General features: G+C 35.9%; 2 protein-coding genes across 5 annotated transcripts in view; both read left to right on the forward strand.

Annotated features, from left to right (window-relative positions):
* Window positions 1-1,162: 1,162 nt before the first annotated feature.
* On the forward strand, window positions 1,163-10,755 carry LOC107712812 (ATP-binding cassette sub-family D member 3-like). 4 transcript variants are annotated; one of them, XM_016518148.1, is made up of 23 exons: window positions 1,163-1,374; window positions 1,892-1,925; window positions 2,119-2,220; window positions 3,053-3,141; window positions 3,280-3,349; window positions 3,991-4,088; window positions 5,111-5,234; window positions 5,347-5,403; window positions 5,486-5,628; window positions 5,736-5,805; window positions 6,196-6,265; window positions 6,353-6,450; window positions 6,617-6,708; window positions 6,833-6,924; window positions 7,002-7,068; window positions 7,156-7,219; window positions 8,077-8,154; window positions 8,263-8,328; window positions 8,437-8,526; window positions 8,644-8,763; window positions 9,223-9,327; window positions 9,425-9,481; window positions 9,567-10,755. In XM_016518148.1, exons 1-23 carry the CDS (start codon window positions 1,265-1,267, stop codon window positions 9,642-9,644), a joined length of 1,974 nt encoding a protein of 657 aa, XP_016373634.1. In that variant the 5' UTR covers window positions 1,163-1,264; the 3' UTR covers window positions 9,645-10,755. The 4 variants fall into 4 exon arrangements, with proteins under 4 accessions (XP_016373634.1, XP_016373633.1, XP_016373636.1 ...); XM_016518147.1 differs by lacking the exon at window positions 3,280-3,349 and adding an exon at window positions 3,657-3,726 and having other exon boundaries at window positions 1,164-1,374; XM_016518150.1 differs by lacking the exon at window positions 3,280-3,349 and adding an exon at window positions 3,657-3,726 and having other exon boundaries at window positions 1,166-1,374; window positions 7,011-7,068.
* A 1,397-nt stretch (window positions 10,756-12,152) lies between these two features.
* LOC107712813 (tartrate-resistant acid phosphatase type 5-like) overlaps window positions 12,153-14,066 on the forward strand; it is a 5,802-nt gene continuing 3,888 nt past the window's right edge. The window contains exons 1-3 of the mRNA XM_016518151.1: window positions 12,153-12,294; window positions 12,390-12,490; window positions 12,695-12,885. Coding sequence (XP_016373637.1) covers window positions 12,418-12,490; window positions 12,695-12,885 — 264 coding nt within the window. The 5' untranslated portion in view covers window positions 12,153-12,294; window positions 12,390-12,417. The remainder of the gene's footprint in view (window positions 12,295-12,389; window positions 12,491-12,694; window positions 12,886-14,066) is intronic.

The following is a 14,066-nucleotide window of genomic DNA, read 5'->3' on the forward strand; positions in this document are numbered from 1 at the left end:
GTAGCCTACTTAAGCGACTCTTTTGTCTTTTCTAATCTGAAAAAAATATGCTGCGGAAGGACGTATTCAAAAATCGAGCGCGCGTCAATGCTGCCAATCAGTTTTGATTAAAATGTGTATTTTTATATTTGGATTTCTTCTAATTAGTTGTTTATGTTAAATAAAATGACATACAATAAAACCAGCAACGTTTTATATGTCTAATATGTGTTTTATATGTGTTGTCGATCGAATTTACTTCAGTGTAACCTTGTTACCAATGCACGTGACATAATGTACGATAGTAGGCCTACGTAAGATAAAATTGGAGTGTTTTTTGTACCACCCTGTACGATTAATTTGTGCTTATATAGCAGTCTTTATACAGCAGATTGTTTTTTAAATATATATATATATTCCCTAAAAACATACTTTATTCAAATCAACTTCCATTTTAAACTTTTTTTTATTGTTGATGAAATTTACATTGCAATTCCATGAGAAAATTTCAAGCTAATTATGCAGACAATAAACTAAGACAATGTCAAAATAAAGTTTAAATTTGTTTTTATAAAATGGAAATTTATTTTTAAAACTGTATTTATAAAGTAAAAAAAGACCTTGCAAGAACGACAACTGAACTGTTATTGTAGTAGCATTTTATAATGTCCATAAGTTTGTGTTTTTATTTTATTTTTTGAAAATGTTATCTTGTAAAAGTATGAAAACAATATTAAAAACGAGGCGCATGTAATAAACCTCATAATGCTATAAGTTAAATTTCACATACATTAATGTAAATTTTCCAACAACATACCTGAGAAAAAAATTCTCTGTTGCTTTCAAAGAAATAGAAAGCTATGTAGTAGTAGTAGCCTAGATCTGTATTGTTGTATTTTTGCGATGTTTTTAAAGCGTAAAAAAATCGACCTCCATACGTAGTATTTCAAACTCTAGGGGGAACTATAGGCAAAGTCGTAAAGGTACAATATGCTAGTAAGACAGTCTAATAAAGAGAATAATAATCTTTCATTTATAAATAATAAATGGAAAGTGTTACTTGTTTTACTTCAACATGGTTGATATAATAGGCTTTTCCTTCCGTGTATTTTATTTAAAGTGATTATTTGTATGGTTGTTTCCTAAAGGGTTAATAAACACAGCGCAGGTCCGTGATGATGGTGCGATGATGAGGTCATGAGTACGGGATCTTCTCTTCTCTCTCTCTCTTCCGGACTTGAGTGCGCCGCTGTTCTCCGAGTCCGGGCCGGTCTCAGTAGGAAACATGGCGGCCGTCAGCAAGTACTTGACAGCCAAGAACTCCGCTGTGGCTGGCGGTATCCTACTCGTTTTATACTTCCTGAAGCAGAGACGAAAATCCGCTGGACTGAACAGGTATGTGAAAACACACATAAAGTACCTAATGTGTGAAATAAGTTCACAAATGGAGTTCAGTGTCAGAGTGACCCCGTTTCAACTAACGTACAGCAAAATGAGTCCTGGCCAACATTATGGTCATGTGTCAAAACCTAATGAGCTGTCTAGTCTAGGTAGGCACCTCACTAGGTTTTGAGACACATCCTATATCTTGACCATATAGTGAAATGCAATCCATGACGTTTATTGAACAGGGTTTTGCTTGTTGCAGTCTCACTGTCCAACAATGGACTCTTTCATAGAGGACAGTGTTAGTTGGGCAAATGTCGCCACAGTTTGCATTCAAAAATTCTATACCCAAGCATGATAGTCAAGAATGATTCATACTTGCACCTTGAACTCTCTTAATTTGGGATTCAGCATCAAGCACACTTATGACAGAAGAACTGCAATATTTATGTAATGCTTCATACTGAATGTTATTGGACATACTGTAATTATTATTAATATAGATTTATTTCATCATCCTCAACAGGAAGAAGGGTTCTTCAAATGATCTGAGCAGTGACGTAAGAGAAATGTATTGATCGATCTCTGCATGAACTGATAAAAACTGTATACACTGAATGCAGTGGAAGTTGCTTTAATGTAATGTCAGATGCATAAATGTAATATCTAAGACTATTTAGTTAGTCTGGCCGTGTGACGCTATATTCCATGAGTTTCCTTTGACTTTCAACAATTCTTGTGTTTTAAAACCAGCAGAAGGATGGCAAGAAAGACAGAGCTGCTGTGGACAAGCTCTTTTTCATCCGGATCTCACGGATCGTCAGGATTATGGTGCCAAGATTATTCTGCAGAGAGGTGAGAACTGGCTTCATGTGAGTTCTTGCTGGAACAGGAAGTTGGGGTGAGGCATAAATTGAAGGTTTCCCTATTTTTAAATAGCCAATCACCTTTAATTTATGTCGTAACCAAGAAACACGATTTTCTTGGTGTTGCTAGTCAGAGTGCATTTTTTGTGCATATTTTTTCCAAACTGAAACAATACACATTTTATATACTACCATTCAAAAGTTTGGGGTCATTAAGATATATTTTTTTAATTATTATTATTTTTTAATTTAGCAGTGCATTAAATTGATCAAAAGTGTCTGTAAGACTTTTACATTGTTACAAAAAATGCACTTCAAATAAATGATATTCTTTTTAACTTTCTGTTCATCAAAGAAAAAAAAATGTGTATTGCAGTTTCCACAAAAATATTAAGCAGCACAACTGTTTTCAACATTGATAATAATTAGAAATATTAGTTTAGTAGCAAATCAGCATATTAGAATGATTTCCGAAGGATCATGTGACATTGAAGACTGGAGTAATGATGCTGAAAATTCAGCTTTGCCATCAGAGAAATACATTTAATTAAATTCTTAAATTAAATGAAATTAAAGCATATTCAAAATGAAAACAGCTATTTTAAATAATAATAAAATTTCACAATATTAATGTTCGTACTGTATTTTTGATCAAATAATTGTAGCCTTGGTGAGCATAAGAAACCTCTTTCTAAAAAATAAAAACTTACAGACTTCAAACTTTTGAAAGATATTGTGCATGTATATCTGCTAATAAAAGTGAAGCATTTCAGCTCATTATTGTTTTTCACATTATTTTTTATTTTTTTTGTATGTCACAGACATGGTACCTGTTCCTGATCGCAGTGATGCTTGTGACTCGGACCTATTGTGACGTCTGGATGATTCAGAACGGCACTATGATTGAAAGGTACCGTATGGATGTAGACTTCAAATTTGTTAGTGCTGTGAAATTTAACACTATTACACTTTGTAAATACACCAAGCACCTAGTTAAATATTGATTTAATGCGATTTGATTGTATTTTTTTTTTTAAATCTTTGACAGTGGAATCATTAGCAGAGATATCAAACTATTCAAGAGGCACTTTTATTCCTACCTGACTGTCATTCCTGGGGTAATTTACTGTATCTTCATGTGCTGTGAAAGCTAATGTATCGTTACCGATGTGTCATGTGATTTACATCACTGAACCAGTCCATTGTGTTTCCTCACATGCTCACCTCTCAGATCTCCTCTGGTCTGCAGTTTAAATGCACATTTGTGTTTTGTTAATGTAACTATGAATGTGCGCTTCCTCTGAAATCATTTGCATTCATTTTTTCATGCACATGAAGGACAGGCCAGCGGGATGTGTGTTTATTCCCTTCTGTATTAACTCTGACCATGCTTGCATGTGTTTGTGTGCATGTTGTGGTTTGCAGTGCGATCATTGGTCGATCCACTAAAGGTTTCAAGAAGTACTTATTCAACTTTATCACGGCCATGCCAGTTGTAAGTTTCTGCTTTTTATCAAAGTTGGTAGTAATTGTTAATAGTCAGAGGAGTTCTGAGATTATTAACTGTCTAATCTATGAAATTAAAACTAAAACTTCCAAATAACCACCTAATATGTGCCTCCTGTTGACATAGAAACATTTCTGAGGCTAGAATGCGTTTGTTTAATAGCAGTAAGAGTTCAGCATGGAAGAATTGTTTGATGTTGTTGTTGCTATGAAAACATCCAGATTTGTAAATGGTTGCATCTCAATCTTTCAGATCGCTCTGGTGAACAGCTTCCTGAAGTTGGGCCTGAATGAACTGAAGCTGTGCTTTCGCGTGCGACTTACCAAACATCTCTACGATGAGTACCTGAAGTAAGGCCCATCACTACCATGACATTATTCCAACTGAAATATTCTTCACAAGTTCTCAGTAAAATGCTGTTTTCGCAAAACAAGCATTACTATTATATTGTTCATACAGGCGTTTGTTATAATGTACTAAAATACGAATTATTAAAATGGATGCATTGACATTAAAATTCAGATAAATGGCTAATATTAAAAGTTGAAATCATTTTGTGTAAAATTATTTTTAAAAATATATATTATTTTTTATTTATTTTAAATGTAGGCATCGCTACATGTAGAATTGCAAGTGTGTAAGACTTCAGATCTGCTGGAGATTAAATTTAAATTTTAGTCTTAAAAAATAATAACTGAGCACTATGTAAAAAGGTAATCTTTAATGAAAATATATATGAAAGATATGTATTTTTATTTAAAAAAATTTTTATATGAAATATATAGTTCAGTCATGAAACTCTAGATTGCGCAGTTGACTGGTTGTTAACGTAACCGATGATATTTAGAGAGTTAAACGACTTGGCACAAGCTGATTGGTTCATGCCAATGAGCTTACTGCCTGTATTTATATGGCTGGCTAGCATTCACTAGAGATTCCTGCAGCGCGCTTTCAGAGTTTCTCTGAAACCCTCCACTTTCCCCAGCTCCACCTGTATAGATCTGCTAGGGGTTATTTTATACGCTATTTGTGCAGCAGCAGTATGTCTTAAATACTCACGGCACCGTATCGCCGTATGCATTGGCAGTAGCAAGTTCCTGTACTTGCTTGCAGCAGCAGCAATAATCTACAACTACAGCAATAACCAACAGCAGCAGCAATTCAGCAGCAGCGTAGCAGATCTGTTCCACCAAGACCAAATACATTAACATTGTCATATCCATCACCATGCTAAATCTTCCGAGAGTTGTCATGATTGAAGTGTAATTAAAATTGTGAATTAGCTGAATTTGTTAATTTGCTTTGAAATGTGATTCTTTTTGAAGAAAATGTAAAAGTCTAGTTACTAGTGTCACTATCTTTGGGTTCACAGGGGTTATACGTACTACAAAATGGGAAACCTGGATAACCGCATTGCTAACGCTGATCAGCTGCTGACGCAGGATGTGGAAAAGTTCTGTAACAGTGTGGTGGATCTTTACTCCAACCTCAGCAAGGTACGAAAGCCCTTTGTCCAAAATACCCATTGTACTTTCCCAATAAAAGCAGATGTTTCTTTTCTTCAAATGAACAGCATTTGCTGAGTTTTTCTTGCATTCCCCCCTCCAGCCCCTGTTGGATATCGGTTTATACATTTTCAAATTAACAACAGCGATCGGTGCTCAGGTGAGTGTGAAAGACATCGTGAAAATCTACTGTAGATCAGTGTCATTGGACATTTTGAGAATCTGTTGGTCTCTTTGCACAGGGTCCCGCCACTATGATGACCTACCTGCTGATCTCCGGCCTCTTCCTGACCCGTCTGCGCAGGCCGATCGGTAAGATGACAGTGACTGAACAGAAGTATGAAGGAGAATACCGATACGTCAACTCTCGTCTCATCACAAACAGGTACTTACTTGTATCTATCTAGCAGTGTAGATCTATGGTAATATAATTTAGTCTTTCTCAAATGTTGATGCATACTCAAATGTTTTATGTTTTTATTTCATTGTCAGTGAAGAGATTGCCTTCTACAATGGAAACGTAAGGGAGAAACAGACAATTCATTCAACCTTCAGGAAACTGGTGAGTATGTGACCAAACAAATCTGTGAGTTGTTATTATCAAGGCGCGTTTTAGAAAGGCGGGGCATAGAGGAGAAACAATAATGTACAGTATGTGGAAAATAATGTGTTTTTTTAACCTTAAACCACATAAACACATTTCATTACACCAAATACACAAAATAATGTTCTTTTTAGCAACATCATATGACCCCTTTAATATCCTAATGATTTTTGGCATAAAAGAAAAATCAATAATTTTGACCCATACAATGTATTTTTGGCTATTGCTACAAATATACCCCAGCGACTTAAGACTTGAGACTTAACGACTTAAGTTTTGTGGTCCAGGATCACATATGTAATATAGGTTTGCATCTGAGTTTATTAGCTGATCTGAGTTTGTTTGCAGGTCGATCATCTGCACAATTTCATCTTCTTCCGTTTCTCCATGGGAATGGTGGATAGCATTATTGCCAAGTGTAAGAGGATGTTTCATTATCTCCCTAAATAAAATCTGCATGATCATGGGCAGTAAAAGATGAGTAATTTGTTCTCTCTTGTTCCAGATTTCGCTACCGTTGTTGGGTATTTAGTCGTCAGTCGTCCTTTCCTTGATTTGTCACACCCTCGACACCTGAACAGCTCACACGCTGAACTGCTGGAGGTAAAACTTCACTCCTGATGTTGTGATTATTCCTAGTTAGTGGCCCTCAGTTGCTTTCACAATGCATTTAAATTCGGTAATGTGACATTTCTGAGCAAAACTGAATGTTCATGTGGAATAATGAGAGACGGGGCAAGATTATTCATCTTGACATGTTCTCCTGCAGGACTACTACCAGAGCGGCCGAATGCTGCTGCGTATGTCACAGGCGTTGGGCAGAATCGTTCTTGCCGGCAGAGAAATGACGCGTCTGTCAGGGTAAAAGTTCATATATCCTCATCACAGTGCACCAGCATGTGCAATTATGTTATTTGGTTCCTTGCCATTTAATTAAAAACTTGGTACATTTGATGCTATAAAATGAGTTTGTTTTTCCCTTCAGCTTCACCACACGCATCACTGAGCTCATGAAGGTCCTGAACGAGCTGAATTCTGGGAAATACGAACGCACCATGGTGTCTCTGTCAGAGAAAGGTGAGCTTCAGAGACTCTTAAGGTCCAAAACAAACTTCAAAGAGCTACGTAGTTGAATTTTTTTTTTTTATAAACAGATGCTACAGAAAAGCTCACACTGATACCTGGAAGTGGAAGAATCATCAATGTAGACAATATCATCAAGTAAGAGCAGCTTCCTTCAGTCCTTAATCTCAGATTGAGTGCTTCACTGTTAGGAGAACCAACGATGCTTATGTAATTTCTCATCAGGTTCGATCACACGCCCCTGGCTACACCTAATGGAGACATTCTGATTAGAGATCTGTGTTTTGAGGTGTGTTTCACATTATTTCTACAAAATCGATTTTCAGTACAGTGGCAAGAAATGAAATAGAAATTCTTAATATCTCACAATTTTGTCCCTTATATCTTTACACCTTTTATATCTTTGTATCTTAAAGTTTTTCAGAATAGCTACTTTATTTCTTGCAGTTGCAACATTGTTGCTGCTCATGTTTTACGTCTCTTTACATCACGCAATTGTTTATCAAAATTGCGACGTAACGCAGTTATGATTTTGTTTACCCTATTGCAACTTAGTTTCTTGTAGTGTGATTTCATATCTCATATTTGCATCTTTTTATTATAATTGTGACTTTGTTTCACATAATTGTGTTTTTCATAACTGCGACTTTGTTTCTTTGTGACTTTGTTTTTCATTACTAGAACTTTTTCTCACAGCAATTTTTATCTCACATTTGCAACTTTTTTCTTGTAATTGTGACTTTCACAATATGATTTCATATCCCACATTTAAAAAAGTTTCAAAATTGCAACCTTGTATCTCGAAATTGTGACTTTGTTTTTCATTATTACAGCTTTGTTTCTTGTAGTGTGATTTTTTTTATATATCTCATTTACAACTTTTTCTTTTTTTTCTCGTAATTGCATCTCTATATCTCATAATTGCATCTTTGTTTCTTGCAATTACAACTTTTTTTCCCAATTGTGGACTTGCTTCTCGCATTTGCAACGTTTTTCACAATTGCGATTTTTCTCATAGTTGCGACTTTGAATCTTGTAATTGTGACTTTGTTGCGTATTATTTAAAAATTTTATTTCACAGTAATCTTGTTTACTTTTTAGTCAGGGGTGGAATGTTTGTACAGTTAATGCGTGTGCTCTTCAAAGGTGAAATCTGGAGCCAATGTTTTGGTGTGTGGTCCCAATGGGTGCGGAAAGAGTTCACTTTTCCGGGTTCTTGGAGAGGTGAGCATGTCTGCGATTCTTAGACTGGAATTCTGCCCTTGTTCTTGGTTCCCTGTAAAAATTCTTCCATATTTTCTGCTAAATGTTGGGTTTTCGGACTCTCTCTAGTTATGGCCGCTGTTTGGTGGGAGTTTGACAAAACCAGAGAGGGGGAAGCTCTTCTACGTCCCTCAGGTGAAACTTTAAACAGATTTTTATAGAACAAAACCCACTTTACCGATGGCAGAACATCTGAATGGTCCACAAAAGCTGAATAGCTTGCCTTTTTTTGTCTGTTTTCAGAGGCCTTACATGACCCTCGGCACACTGAGGGATCAGGTGATCTACCCAGACACCCATGAGGACCAAAAGAAGAAAGGCATCTCTGACCAGGTACTATAAACTAGTTTTTAAGATCTGAAATGTTCTAAAAAGTCTGTAACGTGCAGATCACCTATATTTATTTTATAATAATCCCTTATCATTCCATCAACCTGTTTTGTGTGACAGGTGCTGAAGGAATACCTGGATAATGTCCAGTTAGGTCACATTTTGGAAAGAGAGGGGTCGTGGGACATGGTTCAGGACTGGATGGATGTGCTCAGTGGAGGAGAGAAGCAGAGAATGGCGGTAAACAGACATTTTTAACAACCACAAAGAAAGTCCTGTACAGTAATGCAAAGTGACTAACAGTAACTGCAGGGACAATTCTCTGAACAGAAGTCAAAGGCACTGATAAGGGCTATATTGTTGTCGTGTTATCATCCTGATTTTGAACCACTTCACAATTTGTGTTAAAGCCCAGATCTTTGACAGTACCATTACACTACTGCACTTAGACTGAGTCACATCAAGTTGGAATCATCAGAATTACCATAGCTATAAGAAGATTTCCCATCCATGGACTCAGAAAATGTCTGTTTAATTTGTACTTTGTACTTTGTTTGTTTAGCAGTTAGGTGGGAGATGTCAGAGTTTTTCTAACATGTATAAAGAGTTCTTTGGACCTACAATAATACTGGAAATGTTGAAATGATGTTGAAATTCCTAGATGTTTATAGGTTTATAAAATGATGGTTTTTCTCATAGATGGCCAGACTCTTCTACCATAAACCCCAGTTTGCCATCCTGGATGAGTGCACCAGTGCTGTGAGCGTAGACGTAGAGGATTACATCTACAGTCACTGCAGAAAGGTGCCTGAACCTCACAACACACAGATTTTCCCATTGTATTACTGTACATTTTGCTAAAGTTTCTCTGAATGTGTGGTTTATTGTTCTTGTTCGGCAGGTTGGCATCACCCTGTTCACAGTCTCTCACAGAAAGTCCCTGTGGAAGCATCACAAAGTGAGATCAGCGCTGCTTCCCCATCATCAATATTTACCAACATTCGCCGTATGCTTAAGCACAAAATGTCCTTTCTTCTTTTCAGTACTACCTCCATATGGATGGAAGAGGAAACTATGAATTCAAACCCATCACCCCTGAAACTGTGGAGTTCGGCTCTTAGAGGAAAAACAACTGCACTATACTATCAGCAGCCGTAGTGATGGCCCCTAACTGTTCACTTCTTAAAGTGATAGTTCACCCAGAAATGAAAGATCTGTCATCATTTACTCTTTCTTCCGATTAAAGCAAAATAAGGTAACATTTGATGGTAGCCATTGGCTTCCATAGTATGGAAGTCAATGAAGACCATCAACTTAGTTACAAACATTCTTCAAAATATCTTCTCAAATGTTCAGCAAAAGACAGAATCTCGTAAAAGTTTAGAACAACTTGAGGGTGAGAAAGTGATGACCGAATTTTCATTTTTGAGTGAACTGTCCCTTTAAGTAGTCGCCTGCCAACCTAGGGAGTTTGTTTTTAATCATCTATAACCTTTTTGGGATGAAATTGTGTTTAGAGATTTATTAACACTACTTTTGTCCTTAGTGATTGTATATAATTTTGTAATTTAAGCAGTTCAATTTATAAGACATCCGTTAAGTATGCGTGGGTGCATGTACCAAGGAAATACGTCTTGTGTCTGTGCACTAATTTGTTAATAAATGAAATTGATCTGTATAGGGGCACACAAATCTATGGCACTGGACTGAACTGAGCGTTTAATATGCTAGATACACAATAATGATCTAATATTGCCTTTTTCTCATCAGCTAAACATTTCTTTAAGCTACTAAGTGGCCTTTCGTGCTCACTGCAGCGTGGTTGGGTGGTCTGGATGTGTGCGAGTTGTTTTTTGGTGCACTTTACATGGTATGGTCATTTGGACAACCAGGGAGCCTTGTATAACCGTTCGGTGTCTGTAATCGATGAGAAGTTGCCTATGCACTTGTTTACTCCAGCATTGTTGGCATTTCTTGATGTGGAAGGAATCTGGAATGGTTGTTATGTAAGAACTGTAAGAAATATTGTAGCACTTCACACATTAAGCAAATGAACCACTTTGCTGTATGTTTTCATTAAAAAAAGGAGATATTGATACTACGAAGTCTGTTAGTGGTCTTTTTTTATCTTGAAGAAATGGTTATAGATTGTGTTGATGATTTTGTGTGTGTGTGTGAATTCAGTTGGACTGGTTTATCGCACATTATGAAACTGGTTACTTTAGGAAATCTTTAAAAAAAAAGATGAATGTTGATCTTTAACACACATCAAATGTAAGTGAAAGGTCATTTAGATTAGACAATCCCTTGACCTTTCACCCTCCACATGACAATGTATTTTTAATGTGCCTCTAGTCACCTCTAAACACAAACTCAGATGCACTTTTGGTCAAACGTGATTGAGAAAATCCATTTGATATTTTGGATTTACCTGATTCACTGTACTGTGTTTCAAATTACAATCCATCTCATTTTTTTGGTGATGACTATGGTGTCACCATGCAAACAGCACTGCACATGAAGGCTACCAGTCAAAAGTTTGGAAAATTTTATATTTTTTATATGTTTTTGAAATAAATCTCTTATGCTCACCAAGTCTGCATTTATTTGATGAAAAATACAGTAAAAATAGTAACATAGTGAAATCTTAGTACAATGATTGTTTTCTATTTGAATATGTTTTAATGTGATGGCAAAGCTGAATTTTCAGCAGTCATTAATCCAGTCTTCAGTGTCACATGATCCTTCAGAAATCATTCTTTTGACCGGTAGTGTATATAGTACCATCATTTAGTACCATGATATATATCAAAGTAGCATGGTATTACCATCTGATACCATAAATGCACACTGGTACTGCATAAAAGACTGCATTTGATTTGTAGTGTAGACTGCATGACTTGCTATCCAGTGTAAGTTAATGATTTATGAGATCTGCTGGAGTGCTTCCACTGTAAACTCTTAACTAGAGCCGTATAAACCACATATCTGCTTGATAAGGGTTGGCATATTACCAATAGATCACTATACAGAATTTTAAATAAATATGTTACTACAGATCAACTGTGGCTGTCATAGTAACACACAGAAAAACATTTTGAAAAATATGTGTAAAATATTGAATATTATTTCTTTTTTATTTTAAGTTCTAATTAAAATAATATAGAAAATAAAAGATAACTTCATATGATTAATATGACTTTATTATTATTATTATTATTATTATTATGAATTACTCTTGTTTTGTTTGTAACTGATAATAAGATTATTATTCAAAATAATTATAAATTATAATATAATTAAACTTAAAAATATTAAACTATTTTTATTATTATTATTATGAAGCACTTTTGCTTTGGTATAACTATAAGCTCATTAGATAGATCATACGAACATTATATTACAATTATTATAAATTATAATTAAACATTAAATACTATACAATTATTATTTTTTACAATTTTAAATCATGTTTTATATCATTTAATTATATAATTATTGTTAATTATATTTTACACTTTTGTTAGCTGATCATGTTATTACAAAAATTATTATGTTGCAATTAAAACGGATTATAAAATTATTCTAATTAACATCAACAATTAATATTGTAGTATAGTGGTGGTGGTGTATTTCTAATCTCTTTTTTTCTGATAGCCGATAATAACATTCATTTGTTTACTTTGTATCGTTGGCCATCATGTGCTTCATTCTTTCACTCTGGGCTCAAAACAGGAAGCTTGTCATAAACCACATGCCGTTTCCCTTTAGGTGCAGAGAATTGAGTGTTAAGCTGTTTGTGGCTTGTCAGTGTCTTTGTGACTCTCAAACCTGTAACTTCACTTTTACACTGTGACCGTTTGCAGGATCAGATCAGCAGTCTGAAGGCATGATATGGCGTGGCTGGCCTTCCTTCTTATCTCCTGCCTTCAGACGGTCTACACAACATGTCAGGCGAATGAACAAGGTAGAGTATTTCTGATATTATTTTCTTAATGATCTGTATGACTGCAAACGTTAAAATATCAGGAAACAGCCACATGATTACTAGTGCAGACAAACTGGTTCAGTAAGAATTTTTCATGTGATCAAATGTGAAATTGGTTGACTTTGAGTCTGTTGAATGTGCATTGATATAAAATCTATGTCTGCATGTTTTGTTTCTCTTCAGCTTCTCTGAAGTTTGTTGGGATTGGAGACTGGGGTGGACTTCCTATGTACCCCTACTACACGCCGCATGAGTTCGACACGGCCAATGAACTGGGCAGAATCGCTAAGAGCTCAGGTCTGGACTTTGTCCTCAGTCTTGGAGATCATTTCTACTTCAGAGGGGTCAGGGATGTAGATGACACCCGGTTTAAGGTGATCACCAGGTTAAGTCACTTGAGAACTGATTCATCTTCTCCTAAATTTCTTTCTCAAAGGGTTAGTTCACCCAAAAATGAAAATTAGCCTGTATTTTACTCACCCTCAAAGCATCCTAGGTGTATGTGACTTTTTTCTTTCAGACGAATCCAGTCGGAGTTATATTAAAAATTGTCCTGGCCCCTCCAAACCTTTCAATGGGGGTAAGCGGGTGTTGGTTGTCAACAGTTCAGAGCACGTGAAATAAAGTGCGTGCATCCGTAATAAAACGTCCCTCACACGGCTCCGGGGGGTGAATAAAGGCATCCTGTAGTGAATCCATGCATTTTTGTAAGATAAATATCCATATTTCAAATGTAATAAACACTTTTTTACACGGAAGCCGTTCCGGTGGATGATGTAAGATGTCGAGACAAAACAAAAGAAAACGCGTTCACGAATTAGAAGCACAAAATGAAGATTTGCAAAGAAAATTTCGGAGGATTTCGATATAAGCCAAGAGGAGTTTTCCTTTGCTAAAGTAAGGAAACTTTGTTTCCTTTGCTCATGCATTTCTCAGAGGCGTCTGAACGTCTTGACCAGGACAATTTTTAATATAACTCCGACTGGATTTGTCTGAAAGAAGAAAGTCATATACACCTAGGATGCTTTGAGGGTGAGTAAAACACAGGCTAATTTTCATTTTTGGGTGAACTAACCCTTTAAGTGCTTGTGAAATTTGCTCAAAACTTTTTGAGGGATCTGTTATGCAAAAAGTAGGGTTTTCTCAGGTTAACATGTACAGCTAGCAGTACAGCTTCAAAGTTTGATGATGTAACCAGGATCAGACAGGTTAGAGAGCAGACAGTGATAGTGTGCACAGGGTACTTCAGCTCAGTGAACTGTCTTTACACTCTCTGATCATCTGATATATTTAGTGTGACAGATGAATTGGTCCCTCTAGTGGCAGAAGAACAGAATGCAGTAAAGCTTTTGCCTTATTCACAAGTAAAACTGGATTACTCCTCATCAGTCATCACTATTTTTAAAGGGGTCATATGATGTTGCTAAAAAGAACATTATTTTGTGTATTTGGTGTAACGAAATGTGTTTATGCGGTTTAAGGCTCAAAAAACATTATTTTCCACATACTGTACATTATTGTTTCTCCTCTATGCCCCGCCTTTCTGAAACGCGTC

The sequence above is a fragment of the Sinocyclocheilus rhinocerous genome, unplaced genomic scaffold, assembly GCF_001515625.1.
Source record: "Sinocyclocheilus rhinocerous isolate Xijiao unplaced genomic scaffold, SAMN03320098_v1.1 scaffold1740, whole genome shotgun sequence".
Lineage (NCBI taxonomy): Eukaryota > Metazoa > Chordata > Actinopteri > Cypriniformes > Cyprinidae > Sinocyclocheilus > Sinocyclocheilus rhinocerous.

Coding starts and splice junctions, on each gene's coding strand:
- LOC107712812 (XM_016518148.1), top strand. CDS start 1,265: ATGGCGGCCGTCAGCAAGTACTTGACAGCCAAGAACTCCGCTGTGGCT. Junction 3,142..3,279: donor AACGGCACTATGATTGAAAG/GTACCGTATGGA, acceptor AATCTTTGACAG/TGGAATCATTAGCAGAGATA. Junction 6,709..6,832: donor GAAATGACGCGTCTGTCAGG/GTAAAAGTTCAT, acceptor TTTTCCCTTCAG/CTTCACCACACGCATCACTG.